At 34.0% G+C, this 23,354-nt stretch overlaps 1 protein-coding gene across 2 annotated transcripts in view; it reads left to right on the top strand.

Moving 5' to 3' along the window:
• LOC149411656 (uncharacterized) overlaps positions 1–8,019 on the top strand; it is a 29,369-nt gene extending 21,350 nt beyond the window's left edge. The window contains exons 4-5 of one of the 2 annotated variants that reach the window (XM_089647017.1): positions 446–541; positions 7,749–8,019. In XM_089647017.1, coding sequence (XP_089503143.1) covers positions 446–541; positions 7,749–8,014 — 362 coding nt within the window. In that variant the 3' untranslated portion in view covers positions 8,015–8,019. The remainder of the gene's footprint in view (positions 1–445; positions 542–7,748) is intronic. The other variant, XM_089647018.1, reaches the window with a different exon arrangement.
• The last annotated feature ends 15,335 nt before the right edge of the window (positions 8,020–23,354 follow it).

Below are 23,354 nucleotides of genomic sequence, written 5' to 3'. Positions count from 1 at the left end.
GGCACATATCCACCTATTTGTGTCAGTCTCACACTCGGGAACGTCGCCACAACTTGTTTAAGTGTCGAGTGATTTGTTCAAATCTGTATCTGAATTTACCCGTGGGGAGAGCGACCCGCTATCTGAATATGGTGGATGACAAATTCGACATATTCTTTGAAACTTACAGTGAGTTGACAATATTTTTGACACTATCTACATACAAATATATAAATGTGTCAACAGTAGGTATTGTTATACAAAACAATTAGGTATTTTTATAATATGTACGCGAATAAAATAAATAAATGTGTGTTGTGATTTTTCTCTTCACAACAATCAATTTTATGTCACATTTGAGTAATTGCATGCCGAACGAACGATGATATTTATTATAATTATTTACAAATCATTTATGGATTTCCTAAATGACTAACGTTCTTCTTTCAATGGTTTGTTTGCGCAGAGTCTAAGGGTGTGGCTCTAGTCCATACTAACAATGCGACGGGGCCCCTGGGAAAGGCACGAAGAATCGGGCTGCCTAAATCTAAGAAGTCTTCAGGTGTGGCCCGGTCTTTATAATTATTATGCATTGCCGACTTTGTGTGTATATCCTGTCCTTGTACGTCCTTGTTTGCATGTTTGCTCTTCATAAGTTTATTTTAATATGTACATTCATTGTTAGAACCTTGTTCCACAGGGATATGCAAGTATCCCATACTCATTCTGTGTACACACATCGCAAATAACTTGTCCCGCACAGCTTGTATACGTCGCTACTGAAATCACGAAACCCGCTTCGCCAACAATCATTTTCGAATTCTCGAAACTACACAACCAATCAGTTGGTGTAACTGTCTTTTGTTACATATATCCTTTCTTTGTTGACTGTATTGTTCCTAGCATTGTTTTAATGCATATGTGCACAAGTGTTGCCATATTTAAAACCTGGACGGTATGAGTTGTGATAACCTCCCCCGGCTGGTCGCGGGAGACTGGCGTCCCCTACGAGCTTACAAAATGTCGGCAACGTTTGCCTGTGTACGAACCTTCGCCCAGATGCATGGCGGTAGTCGCCGAGATACTTGAAACGAGATGATGATACCAGAGTATCCCTGTGGAAGAAAAGCCTTACGGTTCCATAACAAAACAGAACATTGATGAAAGGTAAAGAAAATTGAAGAAATAACCTCTTGTTTTATCTGTTCTGTTTTGTGACTGTTCTATTTCATCTGGTTATTGATTGCTACATAATTATTATCAACTGCATATCATCACTTAGCTACATAATAAATATATATGTAAAACCTAGATAAATATTTTTTTTTTGGTTTGTGTCATGTACCTTTATTTATATGTACATATATATTTTCTTTTTTTGTTGTTTTTGTTATCACAATATTATTTTTTAACAGGCTTAGGACCTTCCTTGACAGGAATATGCAAGTATCCCCGCGAGAGAGAGACAGAGACCCGCATCGCCACCACCTTTGACCGGGTCTGGCACCGAGGACTTGTCAACAAATTGCATTCTTACGGACTTCCCGCATCCCTGTGTACGTGGATTGCTAACTTTTTAAGGGATAGGTCGATTCAGGCGGTTGCTGACGGTTTCACCTCTTCCTCGCACTCCATAAATGCTGGCGTCCCACAGGGATCGGTTCTGTCTCCGACTTTGTTTTTGTTGCACATCAATGACCTTTTGACATGTGCACCGATTCATTGTTACGCGGATGACAGTACAGTTCATGATAGCTTTTTGTTTGACAAGCCCCCAAAGGGCACACAAACTCCAACGGCTCGGAGGGCTTTGAAGCAGAGAATGGACGGTTATCTCGAGAGTATTTCCTCCTGGGGTAAAAATAATCTCGTCGAATTTAATGTTTCAAAGACCCAATCCTGTCTGATTACGTCTAAAAGGGATCGAAATGATAATCTAGTCTCCTTCAACGGAAGCAATCTTCCGAACAGGCCTTCCATTGATATGCTTGGTGTAACTATAAGTGACCAGCTCAGGTACGGGGGCTCCATCGAAGCCAGAGTAAAGTTGGCCTCTCAGAAGCTGGGCGTACTGTACAGGGCCCGCAGATACTTTAATAGTACACAACTGCTCACCCTGTACAAATCGCAAGTGCGCCCTACGGTCGAATTTGGCAGCCATCTCTGGTCTGGAGCCCCTAAATACCTGAAAAAAACCCTTGACTCTGTGCAGAAACGGGCGGTCCGTTTGATAGATTCCCCAATCTTAACAAACGGACTGCAATCTTTAGAGCACAGGCGTCAGGTAGGTATGCTGTCCTTGTTCTATCGGTATTACAATGGAAGATGCTCTGAGGAACTAGCGTCATTGATCCCTTCGGCACCGGTGCGTAGTCGGGATACACGCCAAACGCGCGCCCAACATTTGTACACAGTTGACACTTGTCACATGAGAACGGGTCGCTTCTACGATTCGTTCTTAAGTTCTACAGCTCGGCTGTGGAACGAACTGCCGGCCTCTGTGTTTCCTCCCTCCTACAACATGGGACTCTTCAAGACCCATGTTCACTCCTTCCTCTCCACAAAAAGACCCTCCACACAGCATCCCCAAAGATGACATAGGCCCTGAGGGAAATTATTTTCTTCAGGGCCTCCTGTGTGGAGTAAATATAAAAAAAAAAAAAAAAAAAAAAACCTCTCGAAATGTCAAAACTAGCTTTCATAACCTCACTCATAACTAATGTAGTTGTCTTTTTTTGTTGGCTGTTTTGTTCCTAGCACTAAAGCACACCCATCGTTACAAAATGTCTGACACAATTGACGATGATAATATATGTACTATCATTTTTGCTAGACTATAATATTTATTAATTGCTCCGCCATATGAGGTCTTGACGACGTGTGTGGTAACGACTTCGACCGGCTGATCGCAGGAGACTGGCGTCACAGACGAGTTGACGAAATATTAGCAACGTGTGTGTGATGCATAGCGATAGTCTCCAAGATTATTCGTCGACTATCAGATACTTGTGTATCCCTTTATTACGTAAGATAGTTCAATGTCGTTTTTCAGGCTTCAATAAGGCTTCTATAAATACAAAATAACCAGTCAAACGATGCCTTAAGCCATGGCTTACTAAATTTATGTAGATGATTTTTGCCAAATTTCTTTAAACTAATTTTTTTTATAAAACCTACAAATTGGATAGTAACTGTTATGTCTCTGCTTTACTTGAAGATTTCTGTGTTGGGAACTCTTTGATAAAGTAAAAGGTTCTTTTACTATAATTGAGTTTGTTTACGTAACAATATATAAGTCTGGATTTAGCTACACTGTTCATTACCCGAGTCTGTCAATAATATCCCACAGGCAATTGCTACACTCTAGCGACATCTGTCGGACTCTGGAGTAAGCTTTATGACTAGCGCCATCTATCGCTTGAATACCCAACATATTACCATACATCACAGTAACAAATAGGTGGATTCATTGACTATATAGTCCAGTCAGTGGGGAGTTTTACCTTGCAAAAGGTTAGGTAGTAGCGATTTTGATATATGTTGTTAAGATTGGGACTCTAAGGAAAAAAAAAAGTTTTCGACCTTGGGAGGGTCGAGCTCGACCCGCCATCTTGGATTGAAGGTGCCAAAATTTGTTTTTTTCAAAATAATTGTGAAGTGGTCGTTTTTACAACCAAATTGTTCAAGGCAAACTTAAAGACAACTAAATTACCTACATTTTTTGTAGATAGTTTTTTGTTTGTAAGTCTAATAGGTAACGAGTTACAGTGGCGGAAATGTGAATATTTTTCTGAAAAATGATGAAATTCCCAACTTTGTAATTTTTTCGGGTTATTCATTACATAATTATAATAATTTTGTTAATTCATTTCCACACCACCATGAGGTAGGGAACATGGGCATTTTTTTATTGTGGTATCCCCAGTAGGTCTACTCCACAGATATACCAGCGATGGTAGATTTCTAAATTATGTTACATTACTATGAATTATGTTACTATAAATTATGTTACTTAATAACAGTCTTCGTCACCAATGTCATCATCTAACTCATTGCCTGTGATACTGAGATTCTGGCCTTCCATTGACAAAATCTCTTCTTCTTCGTCCTCGACGTCTTCTGGCGAATTTCGGCATGTTTGACCATTACAGCACCCACATACAATAGAACACTTCAATCCAGCTTTCCTGCAGCTACATGCAACACCGCATCCTTTTTTACAACTATTGCATAAAATAAATTTTAATAAAGTCTTGGGTGCTGGTTTCTTTGTCATTCTTACTGGAATAAGCCCGTTGGTGTCACGTTTCCAGCCCCAGTTTCTGGATTTTTTTGGATTCCATACCATTTTTGGACTTGATGGTACGTTCTAAATGCATGGTACCGTGCAGTGTCGTTCGTTGGTGGCAAAGAGGCAAGATTGAATTTGCTTTTTGTTGTCGACTTTGCGAAACGTTTGTAGCGGACTTCTTCCAAGGTTTCCTTATCCATGTCACCCCTGTACAAGCAACAAGAAAGCGTGTTCCTGCAACTGCTATGTCTTCTGGTGTTGCATCATGTTGTTTGAAGATTCCTATCATGGCATTGAGTCTTGTGTCGTTTTGCACAAGCGAACAAAATTTTGTTTTTCCTTAGTTGAAGAAGGACGATGTTGTATCGCAGCCGCTAAAGGCATGAAGAAACAGAATATTCTCAGCCGCCTCTTTGTATTTCACACTATTCGCGGAATACAGTCTTTCAAAAGTTTTGCCTCTCCCGGGTTTGCGAAGATATATACTACTTTTGGGTGGTGCTAATGCTGTCAACAGAACTAGGAGATCAACGTCTTCGCCAATAATGAAAACAGCGTCATATGATGAACACAAGGAAATCGCAGTATAGACAATCAACTCATCAGCATCTTCTTCAGCCTGCCTAACTGTAAAATCATCCTGTATAAATTGCTTTGTAAGCATCGAAATCAGACGGACTTTGTTATTTTCATTGGCTAAAAATCGTTCTTGTGAAACTTGAACTGGCATTGTTTCACCGAAAAGAACATCTGCAGACATGAGCATCCAGGCAACGTCCTAATCAGTGTTGCCAAGTCAGCTGTAGACTAGGATCCCACTATAACAAATCAACGTCATCGAGCACACGGATGATGCTATATAAGTATATTGTAACGTAGAAATACGTTAAAATGATATTGTGTAATATGTTTGTACAAAATTTATAAAGAAAATTGGGGTTTTACAATTTTTTGTCAAAATTTTCTTCTTTCAACCGCTGTAGCTCGTTACTTATTAAACTTACAAAAAAAAACTCTTTCAAAAAATGTAGGTAATTTAGTTGTCTTTAAGTTTGCCTTCAACAATTTGGTTGTAAAATCAACCAATTCATAATTATTTTGAAAAAACCAAATTTTGGCACCTTCAATCCAAGATGGCGGATCGAGCTCGACCCCCCCAAGGTCGAAAACTTTTTTTTTTCTTTAGAGTCCCAATCTTAACAACATATGTGAAAATCGCTACTACCTAACCTTTTGCAAGGTGGAGCCCTTTTTTATCCCCCACTGACTGGACTAATAAACCACTGTGAGAAGTTTATATGTCTCATGGTATGATTTTTTTAATGAGCACGCATGGGCGTATCCAAAACCGAACGCTCGTAGTACTCAAACGATGTGTAGTATTAAAATTATGTGAATAAACTTTGACCCAAACGTAATGGAATTTGATAATCATTTTGAAAATTAAGCTATCTTTAACCTCTCAGAAAAAGACTTTTATTTACTTTGTGTTCCTTTGCGAACTGTCAAAACGTGAAAATTTTTGTATTATTCACGAGTTTTGTTAAAAGCTTCATAACTCACGTTTTGGGAAACGTAGCCTCATTCTAAAAAATGTTTTGGAAAGATTATGAAATTCACTATCGTATTGTTTTGTTATACGTAAATATTTGCGTTTCTAAATATACATTTTCTGAAAACGTCAAAAATATGTAAAAATCGCTGACCATTATTTCAAAGCTGTGAAAAATGTACTTTTTTCTGAGTATCATAAAGAAATAACACTTTATAGTATATTGAAGAAATATAATTAAAAACTATTAGTCACCTCAAAATATTAACCGTCCAAACTAAAATATTTTTAATAAATTATTTAGAAACGCAATAAATTATGAACGAACAAGATGACAGATCCAATCGACTTAGATAATGCACCTCTACATTCCATAGATATTCTTGAATACAGACGCGTAGCGTTATTCATTATCGATACTCTGTTTTTTAAATCATGGCAATCCGTATACTAGTGATGGAAATAAATCGATTTTTGTAAAATCTCGCGCGTTTACGCGAAAAGACGTACTAATGTCTTGACCGCTATTATCATATTTACGTCTTTTGACGTTCTAATGTTCCGAGTGGTTAAAACTGAATACTTTATACAATTATACATATAGAATATGTATCACACTTTCTCTAGTATGTCTGTTTAAGATTTCACTGTTTTTAAAAAATGTTATATAGGGTGTCCGGGTTTAAAGTGCCCCAACTTTGCATGGTTTTAGAAGTAGTAAAGGTAAATAATTTTTTTCGAAATTCCAATGATTTTAGGTAGTTTTTAGGTAAAAAAGGTGAATTGTTTGTATGGAAAAATAAATATTCCTCCAAGGAAAAATATTTAGTAAGGAAAAAAAGGTATGATTTGAGATTTTCACGGCCAAAAGTATTATAGTGGTTTGTTTTTGGGGTATTATGCCTTGTTGCACTACCTCCTTCTTTAGCCATCGTTTCGGACAGCATTGCAGAGTCCATCATTGCCTCAATCAATTGCCTCCGTAATCAGCCATGCTCTTGAAATTCATAAAAATCCCGTAAATATTGATAAGAGGCGATGGAGCTAAGCTCAGTAGTTCTTGGTATCCGGTAATTGACGGCTACACCAGAACGAAACGCAGAAAACCACTTTAAACTTTTATTTTAATGCCAGCTCTTGGAGGGTTGGAGCTGGCAACACGGTATCGCATCTTCATACATAAGAACATATTTCAGCACAACCTTAGATTACACATCTGCCCTGATGATGGATACTGCAATGCTGTCCGAAACATTGGCTATAGAAGGATTCAGCGCAACACGGCATAATACCCCAAAAACAAATCACTATAATGAAAAAAAAAAGTTAGAATTTCGAAAAAAAATTATTTATCTTTTTTATTTCTACCCTTACCCTGTATAATACTAGTGCAGTCAGACCTTTGAAAACATCACGGGATATTATAATTGTAGGATTTGTGAAGCTGAAAGTATTTATAAAACAAACATTGTCAATTTTAGGACAATCAGAAATTTATCTTTTGAATTTCTAAAATTACAACATTTGTCAAAAATTTTAAGAAAAGATACACATTTCAAATATAGAATAGTATCTACTTTATCGCTTGTCTGGATTGTTATCAAAATCAGTTCCATTGTTGAAAATGACTCTGAATTAAAGCAAATCCAAGTTGTTCGGTTGTAGAGTTGCTTGGACCGAGTCTACATCTAGCACCTCCTATCACACAATCTTATCCTATGACAAGACCTAACCTAACTTATAATTTTTATTTATTTATTATTTTAATAAATAATATCTAACACTATAATGCTTCTATATGAAGGTCTATTAATATAAACCTTCAAAGTGCGAGAGAGAATAATCCACATTCTCCGTATACATATCTTCTGCTGTCCATCTTGACATCGATAATAATAACCATTTTCTCGCATTCTGATGTTCCAGGAATCTCGAGGAACAGTCTCAGCATTCCGAGCAGTCCCGAAAGTGACAAATCGGTTGAAAACCACATCAACCGAGACGTCTACTCCCTCAAGTCAAAGAACTTCAAAGAAAATTCCGAGGACGTCGGTTCCACGGCCTTGAATCACGCCAATCACCAGATGACTAAACGCACGCGTAACAGCTTCAACAAGGACAAGATAACTGTTAAAAATTGTATTAATGAGAAGTTGTTTGAGTCGAATATGCTCTCAATGGAGCAGGCATAGAAAATTAGTATTTATTTTGATCTATGCAGTTGTCGGGTATGCAATCCATCAGTATTGCATGTATGATCCGTGAAGTTTCACTAAAATACATAATACATTGTATCAATACTTGTCGCTTGAATGGATAGTTGCGTTGAAAAGGTTAACCCGATATACATTATCAATCAGCGGGTCATGGTATGCAGATAGCATATATGTGATCTGTGAAGTTTCACTAAAAACACGATACATTGTGTAAAAACGTGTTGTGTGATGGGATATGGCCATCATTGTAAAAGTTAAACATTTTAGGTTTTAATTCATTCCTGAAATGCGATTGTGTGAAATTAAGTTTAGACGGTATTAATTTGATGCGTCGATAAAGGACTTACTAAATTGTGCGATTTTCATTTAGAATTGATTGATAATAAATGTCATTATTTTAATTTCTCTTTGAATAATGTTTATTGTAAAGCTGTGTTCATTGTTCATTCATGCTTGACGGTTTTGGTTCGATCAAACGTGTTGACTTGAAACCATGCTCGTTGTTACATCCACACGCCCGAGCAGCTCGACATAAAACACCATAGACATACCACCAAGATGCTTAGTCAAATCTTAAATTTCTGTCGAACATCGAGCAAGTATTACCGCCCTTGAAATCTTTTTCTCGATAAATTTATACCAGTCACCCTGAATAGAATAAATCTTAAAATAGTTTTAATGTCTATCTTTTGATTTTATATTGTGTTAATAATAACAAATGAATTGAATAATATTAAAATAGATAATTATTTATGTATAATGCCTCACTTGCATAGTAAGAGTTGTACGTAATTAAATGCTATGTATGAAAATATAATATCAATGATTTGATCCATCCCAGCATAAGATATATTCTTCGAGATGTGATTTGAGACTTCACAACCAAAAGTATTAGTGATTTATTTTTGGGGTATTATGCCGTGTTGTGCTAACTCCGTCTTTATCCAACGCTTCGAACAGCATTACAGTGTCCATCATCAGGGCAGATTTATAAATATTGTGGTGAAGTGTGTGCTTATGTATGTAGAAGTAATACCGTGTCGCAAACTCCAATCTTCTAAGAGCTGGTAATACATTATAATTTAACCTCTCAGACATAGAATTTTATTTATTATGTGTCCCTTTGAGAACTGTCAGAACGTGATAATTTTTGTGTTATTTACGAGTTTTACTAAAATCTTCATAACTCACGTTTTGGGAAACGTAGCCTCATTCTAAAAATTGTTTTGGAAAGATTATGAAATCCACTATCGCATTGTGTTGTTATACGTAAATATTTGCGTTTCTAAATATACATTTTATGAAAACGTCAAAAATATGTAAAAATCGCTTACCATTATTTCAAAGCCTTGAAAAATGTACTTTTTTCTGAGTAGCATAAAGGAATAACACTTTATATATTGAAGAAATATATTTAAAAACTATTAGTCACCTCAAAATATTAACCGTCCAAACTAAAATATTTTTAATAAATTATTTAGAAACGCAATAAATTATTAACGAACATCTTGACAGTTTCAATCGCCTTAGATAATGCACCTCTACGTTCCATAGATATTCTTGAATACAGACGCATAGCGTTATTCATTATCGATACTCTGTTTTTTAAATCATGGGAATCCGTATACTAGTGATGGAAATGAATCAATTTTTGTAAAATCTCGCGCGTTTACGTGAAAAGACGTTCTAATGTCTTGACCGCTATTATCATATTTACATCTTTTGACGTTCTAATGTTCTGAGTGGTTAAGATAGTTTTTTTGCGTTAAGTGTAGCCTTCAATTATCGGATACCAAGAACTATTGAGCTGAGCCCCGTCTTTATTGATATTTATGGTATTTTTATGAATTTGTCTCCGTAATAGGGCGTGCTCTATGTGTTTTGGGTCTTCCCAGAATTTCAGGAACAATCCAAAGTAATGGCCGGTCTCAATTAAATGCTCGGCAATTGCCGATTTGTCAGGGTGGCCGAGTTTACATGCTCGAAATTTTTTTTATATTCTTTTGGAGATCGTCCGTTCTGTCTGGCCAACATAATCCTTGTCACATCCGGAAGAGTTGAGTTTATAAACTCCATCTGTTTCCTCAAGATTTACACATCTCCCCCGATGATGGACGCTGTAATGCTGTCTGAAAAGTTGACTAAAGAAGGAGGTAGTGCAGCACTGCATAAATCACTATTATATTCTTCCACTTAAATTTTTTTGTATATATGTTTTTTTTTTTACGTGAATACTGCACAGGATTCCCAATAGCCTTGTAAGAATATGAAATCCCCGATTGGGATATGTTGTTAGGCTAAAGGGAATGGAAAGGAGCTTTTTTTATTTAGCTTATTAAGGTACATGTAAATTCAATAAAATTTTATTTACCCGTGTTGGGTTTCAAACCAGCGACCTCTGGGTCTGGACCCAAGGAGTTAACTACTGAGCCACAAATGTTCCAATATCTTTTGCATTGATGGATACAATAACAAAATGGAATAACTGTTTGTCCTAACGCAGTTTGTTGATCGCCGAATATATTAATTAACTGTATTAACCTTTTGAATGCGTTAATTTGCTCCGTTTTATCTATACCTGTACGCGGTACATATTTTCAAATACCTATACACGCAATTAAATGTCAAATTATAGCATTCTGTCATGATTTATTGGACTATATAGACAGAACAGATTATTCTCCACAATATGAAAACAAATCCTCGTGTGTCAACACTCTTAGATGTTTATAAAAACAAAAACATAAAATTTCATACATCTTTTGAATGTGGTCCCGCCATTCTCTCGGCGTGTGTGTACTTAGGCCACTGCGTTGATAGACACAAGTGGGACACCATGATCACTTATCATTTTTAGTTACGAAAAGTTGTGAATGACATACTAGTACTAACGCCATCTGTTGACAAAAATGTAAACTAAAGGACTAAAAGGCGCACTTGATTATCGATCTTTTTTTATGAAATACAATTTTATTTTTGAGAAATTCTTGTAGATGTCAGCATCGTGATAGTTCTACGAATGTCCAAGTGAGCAAGAAATACATTTATGACGAAAGAGCGCTGGAATATCGGCCGTCAAAGTTTCCGTATCAACTGTTGATATGGCCGCGTGTGAGTATAGACTTTTTGCCGTAACAACAGTTGATACAGCCGCGTGCAAAGAGTTAAAGATGAATTTGTTGTTTCAATTTGAATGTGCTGAAATCACAACCCATGTGTTAAATTTGATAAAAATGTTGTGAATCTTTATTGTAAATAAAATGAATTAAATATAATCAAGATTTTTGATGAATTTTAGTAAATCATGAGATTTAGTCAGTGTGAATCAGCCTGAATATTTAGTACATACGTCTGCCGATTATTGCCGAGCTGTCAGCAAACCGCTTAGTCTACAAAGCGGTCAAATGAAAGTTATGCATTTGGTGTGTAGGTAGAAACTAGGGCGGGGCGATGCGATTTGCAGTAGAATGGGTTATTGACGTTGGTGATACTTTTATGCTGATACTTTTTGTACTAATAACAATGGTTCATGGCCCAACTCTCTTTTTTTCCGTTACAATCTAAGCTAAAATCCAAGAGAAGACTAACTAAGTTTGTTACAAGATCTGTACTATACTTTCTTCTTCTTCTGGTGTCCTCTCCTGTCGGAGGTTGGCTATCATCATCGTTATCTTCACCCTGCAGACTTCAGCCCGGAAAGTTTATTTGAAATACGAACAAAGGCTCAGATTAAAAATAATATTTTATATGTAATAAAATAATCATTTTTGATGTTTATTTAGTTTGTTTCATCAAATATACATGTGCTGTTATTTTCTCTCCGCCTATCCCTACTAGGATTTGGTTATCAATGAAGAGTTGTGTTTAAAAGGTTTTGTTTATGTTATATCTTATTGAAGGTATAAGTACAGCAGCAAGAGTTACTATCCATCTGAAGTTTGTGCAGTCTATTGTCATTAAATCTTGGAGATGTTCATCGGTAAGTCTGCTCCGGAATTTATTTTGAATGAAGTTCTTCTTGGAAAATGCTGCTTTACAAACATAAGTTGACCCAAACAAAGTGAGAAGTTTCAAGGCTATTTCTTTTAATTTTGGGTATTTATTACCACAAGCAAATATTATACAAAAATCTTGACAAGAAACTTCCCGTTTTTGGTGTTTTAAAACTGCATTTTCTTGGAAATCGATAATTTCCATCTGGAGAGCAGCTTTATTACTCCCGAAAATATTTGCAGCTTCATTGCTCCATTCATCACCGGGATGCAGTGAGTTAATGTTACTGAGGATTTCGACGAAATTCTCAAATTTCTTAAAATCTGTGAATCTATTTTGTGCTGACCTGTTAACACAAGGCCTGCACAAAATAGGTCGGCGGTCCGGATCCGGAACCGCGGTCCGCTATTTGGTGATCCCTGGCATAAACTGTTTTATCTCCGGCCTGCAGGAATAACTTGGCAATGATTATGCCAGCGGGGAGACCTATCTCGTTGTTAAATAAAATCACATCAGATATTGACATATTTAACGAAGCAGAATTTAGACGGCGAGTTTTGTGTAAATTCTGCTTTTGTGTATTTATCCTTTGCTGATGAGCGTGTTTTGGATTTTGCACGGCTGATAAACGGCCATTTACGATACATAAATGTTTTTTTTTCCATTCTGTAGCGTTTGGAGTGCATTTATCAGCAAGGCACTTACTGATAAATTAAATCCTTGTATAGCTTTTAAAAATGAATTAAATTTTTATTTTTTCTTAAAATGATCAAAGTGATGAATGTATAAAGAAATTAATTGAATTGAATTACACGTGGACGGAAAACAAGAAACTATATCCGAATGTTAGAAATATTCACTTTAGATTTAGATTATGTATTTGTCCTAAAATTTTAATGTTAAAATTCAGAGATAGTTATATTTTTAATTATATACTTTGAGTAGCCGTTTGATTAAAATTGCAAAATAAGGTAAGGTTTCTTTGTATTTTTATATTAAAAATTTTGGTGTTCATTTTTTATAGAAAAATTTCAACAGATAAATATATAATTAAGTGTGTATAATTAATTAAAATAATTGCATTTGTTTTTTCTATCTATATAATTGGATTATTGAGAAAAAAACTGTTTTTTTTTTTAGTTTTTAAAAGTTGGGAAGTAACTAAGTAATATTCAAAGAAATTTGAATGTTGGTCACCAGGGTGATACTGAGAGTATCTACTACTGAACTGGTAACGAAAAAGCATGGCAGTAGTCATCCAGAATAAAGTTACTAATGAAAAACGTAACACGCATTTTTATCGTTTACTTAACCCTTTAAATGCGTGACGATTCGATGCTATGTGCCCTTGTAAATGGCACTTTATCATTTATGTGTGTTTGCAAAACAACTGTTGTGACGTTCTCGTTCGGGGCACAGATGCTTGCAACCCAATTGATGTGATGTCCGCCTACAATGGGGTAACTGCAATATATAAAGTAAACACAATTTGTAAAATTATGCCCTTTAGAGTAGAATTTCTTTATTTTAGCTTGACTAATTTAGTGTGCTAACGCAGTGTAATTGTCAAAATTGCTTTCGCTAGTTAAAGAATTGAACAATAAATATGCAAAATAAAAACTTGTTTTATTTATTTTTTTTAAAATGGCACAACTTGAGGCGATGTAATGCAAAATCATGTGTTTTTGGTTTGGAAATTTGATCACCTAAAAATATTATACGCCTGCAGAATTCATCTTGGCCTTTGCTTCTACCTGGCATTTTTTTTTTGCATAGTTTTATAAGTCTAAAAATAATAAAGTTTCAGGCCTGTAAAATTCTTTAAAGTGTATCTTCTACTTGTCAATCTATTTAAGAATTTGTTTTTATTGCGTAATGTGGCAAATTTGGTTTTTGGACTCTTGTGCCTGAACTCAAATAAAACATCATTTTTAGCCATTTTTTTGTGACCAAAACAGGCGCCCGGCGTTTATCGGAAATTTCAACCTTAACGTCACCAGCGTAAGGAGTTCTAGAATTTTATGAATTAGATCTCATTGAAGGGTCAAAATTTAGTATAATGAAAATCAGGTATTAATTTTTACCTTTAGTCAAATAATTCAAATTTCCAAGTCGACGGTTGTAATTAAATACTAAAGATTATAAAACATAATCTCCTCATGTAATATTTTAAAACTTATTTTGTCAAATTATCTAATAGATTCTGAAAAAAAACGTAAATATTATCATTAATTATGTGAAAAAGTAATTTTCAATGACCTATAAATTTGTGCAATTTTCATGATTCCAGAGCACACTGTTCATGAGTTTTTAACGAAACATACATTTTTCACATTCACATTTTCAAAATTGGAATTGATCAGACAAGTGATAAAGTAAGTACCTGCCTATAATTAGACAATAATTAAATTTTTTCAAATCAATAACATTCTATGTTTGAAGTGTGTATTTCTTTTATTAAAATTTTCGACAGTTTTCATGATTTTTCAAGTTTACTAATATTCCCGGGGCATTCCAGATCGTCTCTCTATTTTGTCAACAAAATCAAATAAATATTTGTTTTATGGCAATGATTACTTTCAGCTTCACAAATCCTACAATTATAACAATCCATGATTTTTCACGGGTCTGCGTTAGTTTAGCAGTAAAAATAAAACAAAATTACAAGGTCAGTGTGCCCCAAGTAAGCTCAATTTTTTCCTCACTTCTGGTGAATATATTCAAATATGTATTGACATTCTTTCTTGAACAGATAATCAATTTCATTGGCTTGTCTGGGGCCTAGGAGTCGAAGGGTCTTATTTTGACTGGCGACATCAGTTTGCTCTCAGATCGGTACAGATCACACTTATAGGAATTATCTGTGCAGTGAGTGTTATGCACATATTGTCTATCTGGTGGAAAACTGTTGTAACCACTGGAGTGATTTTTGGCATATTATGCCAAGTTTGCAAAACGTTTTTGGCAATTGCTTTTCATAATGTGGCATATTTATAGAACCTAAAAATGTGGGATGAATCCATATGATTTTTTTCAGATTAAATTGACAATTTAATTAGTCCTAAATGACAAACTGACTATGTACATAATATTGTAAGTGTAAAACTGTGCTAAGCATTTGGCACAGTTGTCTTTTTAGTGTAAAGCTATCCTATGTAGCTAATAAAGTTCACACTTAAGGCGAAATAGGTAGACTTGACCTGAAATTTGACAATTTTGAGGCTAGTTTTAGACGTATGGACACTTTTCTAGAAAAAAAAACAAATTGATTTTGAAAGATCGTTATTTTATCTAGTAAAGCAAGATGTAAAATTTTGAAAAATAATATTATTTTCATATCATAATAAAGTGTTACCGTTGGATGTTGCGCAGATTTTTTGCATTTTCAAAGGTGAATTTGTATTATACAACAAATATTTCAAATCATATAATAATACAGTATAAACAATCAATAAATTATCTACCAAAATTATGTATAAGAATTTTGTTTTTATTTCAAATAAAATTACTAATAAATAAATCCGAACACATGTTTTGTGACGAAAATCCCCCAATTTGACTATTTATTTATGGTCTTACAAATTGGTATAGTTCAGATTTTTGTACAAAAATAATTTACCAAGACATTATTGAAACATTAGAAATAATTTATGACCAAAAAATATATTCTTAAAGTATACACGGTGTCCGGAAACTCGTAGTACAAGCGGGAAACTGGAGAATCTACACCACATGGGGAACCCAAAAAAACATAAAGTTTTTTGATTTGAGCATTTTCAAAAAAAAAAAAAAAAATAAATAAAAATATTTTTCGGCTATTTTAGGGTTAAAGTTTTTTCTGGTGTTTAGGGTTGGATAACAGATGTTTTAACCCTGCAGAGCAGAAATATTTTATGATTACACCGGGTTAAATGAAGGGTGATTTCAAAATAATGCTTCAAATCCGAGTTTCTTCATTTGTTTTACTTTCAAATAGTTTTAATTAGTTGGGTACTTTGATCTTCAGTAATAATTTATAAGAATTTGATTAAAAAAAAAAAAAAAAATCAACTTCAAACTCGATTTACTCGATAACGAAAGCTCAAATAAAAAAAAAATATACTACAAAATCGACTCCAAATGTGATGTAGATTCACCAGTTTCCCGCTTGTACTACGAGTTTCCGGACACCCTGTATAATAGTAATTAATTTCGATTCGCGGTTTGTGCATTTTTATTAACTCGGCGCAACACAAAATTTTGTCATACTCCGCCGCGACTGGGCGGCGAGCGGACGTGTAGTCCACGCCGGTCTAGTTAATAACATTTTAAAGAAATTCCTCGCTTAAAAATGGGGAGAAAAATACCCTTGGAACAAAAGTTTTTTAGAAAACACAAATTACGACATCAAAAACGTATGTGGGAGATATATTTTAAAAAAAAACAAAGGTTAGTGTATTTAATTATCCATGTACATTGTACGTACTTATATGCTACAGGGTCGTTCGAAAGAATCAGTCAGAATAAGCACATAAACATTTGGCGATAATTTTGTGTTGTTTAATTTCCAGGGAAAAGAATCAACTATGGGGACTATCAGGAGTTTATGTCTGTCATCGATGTTTCATGTATAAATGTTAAAACTTATGCCAAAGTACGTGAAACTGTTTGTGATTGGTGGTAAAAAAGTGCAACGAACCAAATGAATTTTGATTCGTGATGTGATGTGCCATTCAAATCATTTTACTGTTCATAATTTCTATTTTATTGTCCAATTCACTATTACATTGGTATAATTCAACATATTTAATATTTTTTGTTTTACTTTTTGTCAGTTTCATAATGTCATTGTGAATTGAGCTTCTTGTTTTAGGAAAAAAGACGAGGTTATTTTTGACATACTAACCTATGATTTTTCAATCGAAATTTACCTTGTGAATTTAATAACATTTCGAAAATTAGACGAGTCAGGTCGCTCCGTTAACCATGAAAACAAATACATGAAAGCGATACAATATTATGCAATCGCATAACTACACATGTAGGTAGGTACCGTAGAAAATAGTTGGAAATAAAACCTAGTTTTAATATATATACTACTTCAGTTTTAAGGAATAAACCCTCTTTTCAATGTCATACGTATCAAATTAAGTAATACTTTAAAGATAAGTTTTAGAAATAAAACTTACCGGTAATACCTTTCGGACAAACGAATAAATATGTAAAACAAAAGATTTTTACTCACTTTTGGAAAACCTATGTAAAATAAATTTAAAAATAATTAATAATAAATTATTTGAATTTTTTTTGAAATGTATATTCATATACCTACATATTTTATATCTACCATGTCAACGCACTGCATTTGTATTTATTTATGTTTACGCACTACTTATTAGGAAGAAAGCTACAACCGAGAATTCAACCACAATAATTTTTATTTCATCGGAACCATGCTGTAGTTTTCGTCAGTCGTGCAGGTGTACGGCTTGCAGTGGAATGAATTCGGTATTTTTGTCTCGTTCTAAAAAAACGTCCGATCGCGAGACCGTCTTTTAACGAAATTTGAATTCTCGTCCGCTGGTTAAGACGCCTTAAGAAGTTTTGTTTATCAGTCGCTTGAAATTCCATACAAGAACTGAAAAAAACACAATTTTTTCCCACATAACAAGTTTTAGATAAAACTGCTTCCTGTCTTGAAGTTTTTAAAGTTCTGCCGTGAATCCATCATGAACAAAAACTAGTTACAAAATAAACCTGAAAATATCCCTTTTTTCCAAAAGTTATAATTACCTGTAACCCGTTTTACGTTTTAGAAGTTGGGCAGGAAAACCATCATAAACCAAAACTAGTATTTCAACAGTCATAAAAAGAACAATTTTGAAACTGAAGCATGTTACTCGAGTTACACAGTGGCAGTTCGAGATTTTTGTGTTTGCTATGATTGAAAAAATACAAAAGTATTGATGTTGTTGAAGCCAGAAACTATAAAATATATATATTTCATTTTACCCTGTTTTACTGTATACCATATTATTTAATTAATATCATTCCTCAAAAAATGAATATGGAAACATATGAACTGCTTACTGCGTTACAAAGCCAATGAATCCACCTAGATTTCACCGCTTATCCCATATTTCTAGGTTCTATAAATTTAGCACATTATAACAAGCGATCGCTCAAAACGCTTTTGCCATAATATGTCAGAAACTGCTCGAGTGGATATTTTCGTGTCACCATTCTATTATTTTTGTATAATTCATTAGAAGCGTCATACAAACAAGCATACACTCGATAAATAGCTCCATTTCGCTCATAGCTTTTCGATAAATAGTAGATCGCATGGTTGATTTTGTAATTTTGTACAACTGTATCGCTGCCTGCTGCGATTATGACTGGCTCGCGCCCTATGCGGGGGGGTATAACTCCGATCGAAAATTTGAACCGAAATATTGTTACGTCATATATTATGTTTGCCTAACTATATCCACCAATGAAAAACTCGGAAAATCTATGGAATAAACTTTCAAAGTATTTCATTGGTGTATAGTATAATAAGTAGGCTCCGAATGAGAATTTTACTATCTATATATTGGCATATCTATGATTTTTTAGGAGAAATTTGTTTCATACAAAAAGCCAGAAGTTATCAATGTACAGAAGTTGATTTATAGCCCTGTATATAGCGGGGATGATGCGATCTTGTGTAATACAATCAGATCCACGGCAACAGAATGCCATTTTTTTTAAATCCCAATAAAATAAACGTACACATATATTTAAATATATAAAATGACCAGAGATGTGCTTTATTTCAAATAAATCCATTTCAAATGGAAATGCAAAATGGGTATTTTCCATTTTGCATTTTAAATGCTTTTCTAAAAACCATTTTGCATTTTGCATTTTAAATGCCTTTCTCAATGTATTTTCCATTTTAAATGCTTTTTTGCAACATTCTTCCTACTATCTCCACTCATCTTTTTTTCATAAGCCCCAAATATCAGTCGGTCCTCAACCTCGCTATGAGAGATAATTTACATTTGTCAAGTTGCTCCCTGGTAGGAGCCCTGGCAATTGAGTGATACCATTACAAAATACTGAACGTGGGGCCATGACGCTATAATTTAAATGTTAGAGAGCAGTTTCTACGTTTTTACGTTTGCAACATTAGTCCCGCGCAATTTTTTTGTGGTTTCATAATCTGTAGTCGTGGTGTTTTTGGATTTACCATCATGTAATATGTTTGTTCTACATTGATGTCCATTATTAAATGACAAAATTGTTTAAAAATTCTATAATTATCTTAATTGTTTGACCCGAGAAACCATTTTGCATTTTCAATGCATTTTGAAAATAGGTATTTTGCATTTGAAATGCTTTTCTAAAAACCATTTTGCATTTTGCATTTTCAAATGGAAAAGTTTTGACCCATTTCCATTTTGCATTTCAAATGGTTTTGGGTACCCATTTTGCACATCTCTGAAAATGACACACTATAAGAATAACATTCTTTAATTGCTTGTAACATCTCCCTCTAGTTACACTTTTAGGTGAACGAAATCAGAAAAAATGCTCACCTGGACAATTTACTCTTTGTCTATTAGGACAGTTTTACACTTGATAAGTAATTGTAATCATAATATATGATTACATTGTATTAATGTAATATGTTTAGAGTTAATGGAAAATTCCTATTTGTTTTATTTTTAACTGTATCAAAGAATGGTGCTTTATTTTGTGTTTAATTAGTAAAAAAATATTTTTGTGTTTGTTAATTATAGAATCTTTTAGGATAAATAATATGCATTTTTTGTGATTATGAAAAATATGTTCATTAAAAAACATTATTCTATAACCTATGATAATTACTTTAATTATAGTTTGAAAGAGCTATATAGGTACATCAAATACGGTAAAATAAAAATGTATAAAGTACATTTTATTCTTTTCATAAATCTCATATTGTAAATAATTAAACTGTAATTAAAAATACTTTTTTATTTCACAAATGAAGTTTTATTTTACTTATGGTTCATTCCAGAATGCGACAATACCTGTTGCAAAGAATTTAGTCGTAAGTAGTCATTTTTTTTACATCAATATTACAATATGTTGTTATGATAATCTTAAAGTAAGATAAGATAGGTTCATTATCAATCATAATCACATATCATTGGTTTTTGGTTTGAAAATTTGGTCGCCTAGAAATTTTTCAGATGCTTTAATTAAATACTGTGAGTAGAATACATCTTGGCCTTTGAAATAATCGAGTATTTTTTATATAAGTCTTTTTATAAGGCCAGAAAAAAATAATGCATAAGGCCTATGAAAACTGCTTTAAAGTTAAAAAATCTCCTACCTATGAACCCATTTTCGGTTATGGTTTTATTGTATAATGTGGCAATTTAAGTTATTTATAAAATGTTTGAAAAACATTTAAATATTTGTGTCTGAACATCCACAAAATAAAATAAAAGGCACTTTTTGGCCATGTTTTTTTCTTGCATAAATCAAAACAGTTGGATGGTGTTAAGCGGTAATTTAAGCCTTATCGCCATCTACGTAAGGTGTGTTATTGTTAGCGGCTCGATTCAAAATATTACACAACGTAGTGCATCGCCTTAATGTGTATATATCATTCTTTGAGTTTTTTAGTTTAAAAGAGCAGTTACCCCCAGTATCTGGAGTTGTGTGATCAGAAGTGATAGGTGGTTGAGTACCTACAGATTAAGGAAAATTAGACCCTTAATCTGAGTTCTGTAATCGTGGAAGATCACTGAGGAGTTGTGCGCTTGACAGTGGCGAAACTATACCATCGGGGGCCCGTGGCAAACTCATTGGATGGGGCCCCCCCAGTAAAAATCACAGTCGCGTAGTAATTGATTTTTTATAAATAACTTTGTTACTAATATTGTGTGCATTTTTATTTTAAAAAGCATAGGTTTTACAGATGTAGGTGTAATGAAAAAACAATTTAGTCTTTACAAGATATTTATGAATAAAATTCTTTTCTCCTAGCTTTCTGTTCCGCAAAAGTATCAATAACGTCGTCAAAGTTTAAAGATCGGGCCATTGAATTTTCAATAGACAGAATAGCCATGTTACGTAGCCTGTCTTGTCCCATTGACTTTCTTAAATATGTTTTTATTTATTTTAGTTTCGAAAATGACCTTTCGGTACTAACTGTAGTCACAGGAATTGTAACAAATAACATTAATGCAGTACATACTTCAGGAAAGCTGCACGACATAAAATGATTCTTTATTATTAATAAATCAGCAAGTTCTCTAATACTCAAAGCCTTTTCTATTTCGTCTCTGAAGGTGGACCGAAAACTGAGAATTTCCCTGGCAAATGATTCAGATATGTCTTTTTTTATATAAATCATTTAAAGTCATTTAAATTTTGCAAAGTGGCAGGTTACAAAACACTAACATTAGAAACAATTTCATTAGTTGGCAGGAAACGCGATTTCAGTTGATTAATAATGATGTCTTTTCTTGATGGCCTTTGCCATAAAGAACATATTTTATCGAGTATTGGAGAATATTACAACTAAAGAATTGTGTCTAACTTTAGTTGATTTTATGTACTTATATAAAATGTATAATTTTTACTAAATTTTGATTAAAATTTTAGGTTACTTCTGACTTTTAAGCTCGCGGCCCCGTGGCAGCCGGGGCCCCAGCCCCCGCGGGGCCTATGGCATTTTGCCAGCCCTGCCACCCTATAGTTTCGCCACTGGCGGTTGAAGCCAATAGGTATCGAAGTACCTAAAAATTTAGGGGAATTAGACTGTTAATCTGAGTTCTGTAATTGTCGAAGATAACAGAGGAGTAGTGCGGTTGAAGTCAATAGGTATAGAAGTACTTGCAGATTAAGGGGAATTAGTTCCTTAATCTGACTTCGACTCTTGGTTAGCTGATAGGTAGCTAAGTTACAGTTGAAAATCAGACCCTTTTTATCAATGAATTTTATTATAATAAATTGATGTGAAGAAAAATCGAAGAAAGTGTTTTCCTGCTTTCCTTTGGGTGTTCTCTTACCAAGACAGCAGAAACACTTATTATGATATAAGTGAATATTTTGACTTATTTTTATAACTCTTTTGTCTTCTCTGCATTTTTTCACCTCCATTGTTGAAGAGCCGTAAGATCCTTGACTCTCGGTTCAGTTACGCATTAAAATTCCTATGATTGCAAATAAAAATTGCATATTTTAATGGGTTTTTTCCAATGACTAAAGAAATTTATTATTCCTTATTCAATGGTTTTTTCACACAAAATTTATTTAAATTAAAATGTGTATTCCTATCTTGTTCCAGAGTGGTGGGTACCTTTAGGACGGGATATTATTTATTATTGTTAAAAAAATATACTTGTTTGCATAGTTTAAAGCTATTCATCAAATTTAAAAGTTAAATTTCAAGTTCTGTGAAAGTTTTATTGAAGTTCTGTTATTATTTCGTCATGGACCGTTTATTTCACAGTACTCGGATAATAACAGCTTGAATAGGAGATTCACAGAACTTTAATATCGTGAAATTTGATGAATTGTTCAAATTCTGTGAAACAACACATTATTAACATCACCTGGTTAACCCCTGGGGATCGGAGCCCTGCATTTGCAGTGTTGAAGAATTGTTCGCACGCATGGTACTAAGCACTGCAATTGCAGTGTTGACCTTATACATTCATTTTGTCTTTGGATATTCCTTTTACTGGGTTTGTTAAAGACAAAAATCAAAATGTCGCCTTGTCAAGTATGGTATTGTGTACATGTTAACTTTAACAAGAATGTATATGTATTTATTTATTGAAATTTCTTGCCTGCCCCCACTAGTTAAAGACCACTATTGAACATGGCTTTGTCGTGTTTGGTGACCTGGTCTGAATACCAGGTACTTGAAAACCTTCTTTTCATCTCCTTCCGTTCACCTCTCCGTTTTGCCTCACAACATAAAAAATCGTTTTATTTTATTTTTATTACATTTTATTTATACATATCACATTCTGTCTGACAGAAGAACCATTTCAGACCTAATTTTATTATACAGAGTCATGAACAACCTTATTGACAGCCCTGCCATCGTTGCTGCTATTAAACTCTATGTACCGACAAGAAATACTAGACAAAATACAACATTCTTTTGCGACACATATAAAACCAACTATCAGTCAAACTCACTTACCAATAGGATGCATGATTTGGGCAACAAGTTTGGTGGTATTATAGATATATTCCATGATTCCCTTTATAATCTTAAATTCAAATTAAACCAACACTTTGTGGAATCATACAAATTATTGTAATAGATTTAACGATTAGATATGTTATT

The sequence above is a fragment of the Hesperophylax consimilis genome, chromosome 25 (genome assembly GCF_061612785.1).
Source record: "Hesperophylax consimilis isolate HC1 chromosome 25, BYU_Hcon_1.0, whole genome shotgun sequence".
Lineage (NCBI taxonomy): Eukaryota > Metazoa > Arthropoda > Insecta > Trichoptera > Limnephilidae > Hesperophylax > Hesperophylax consimilis.
The sequence above is the reverse complement of the archived record's forward strand: the minus strand, read 5'-3'. Positions and strand labels throughout refer to the sequence as shown.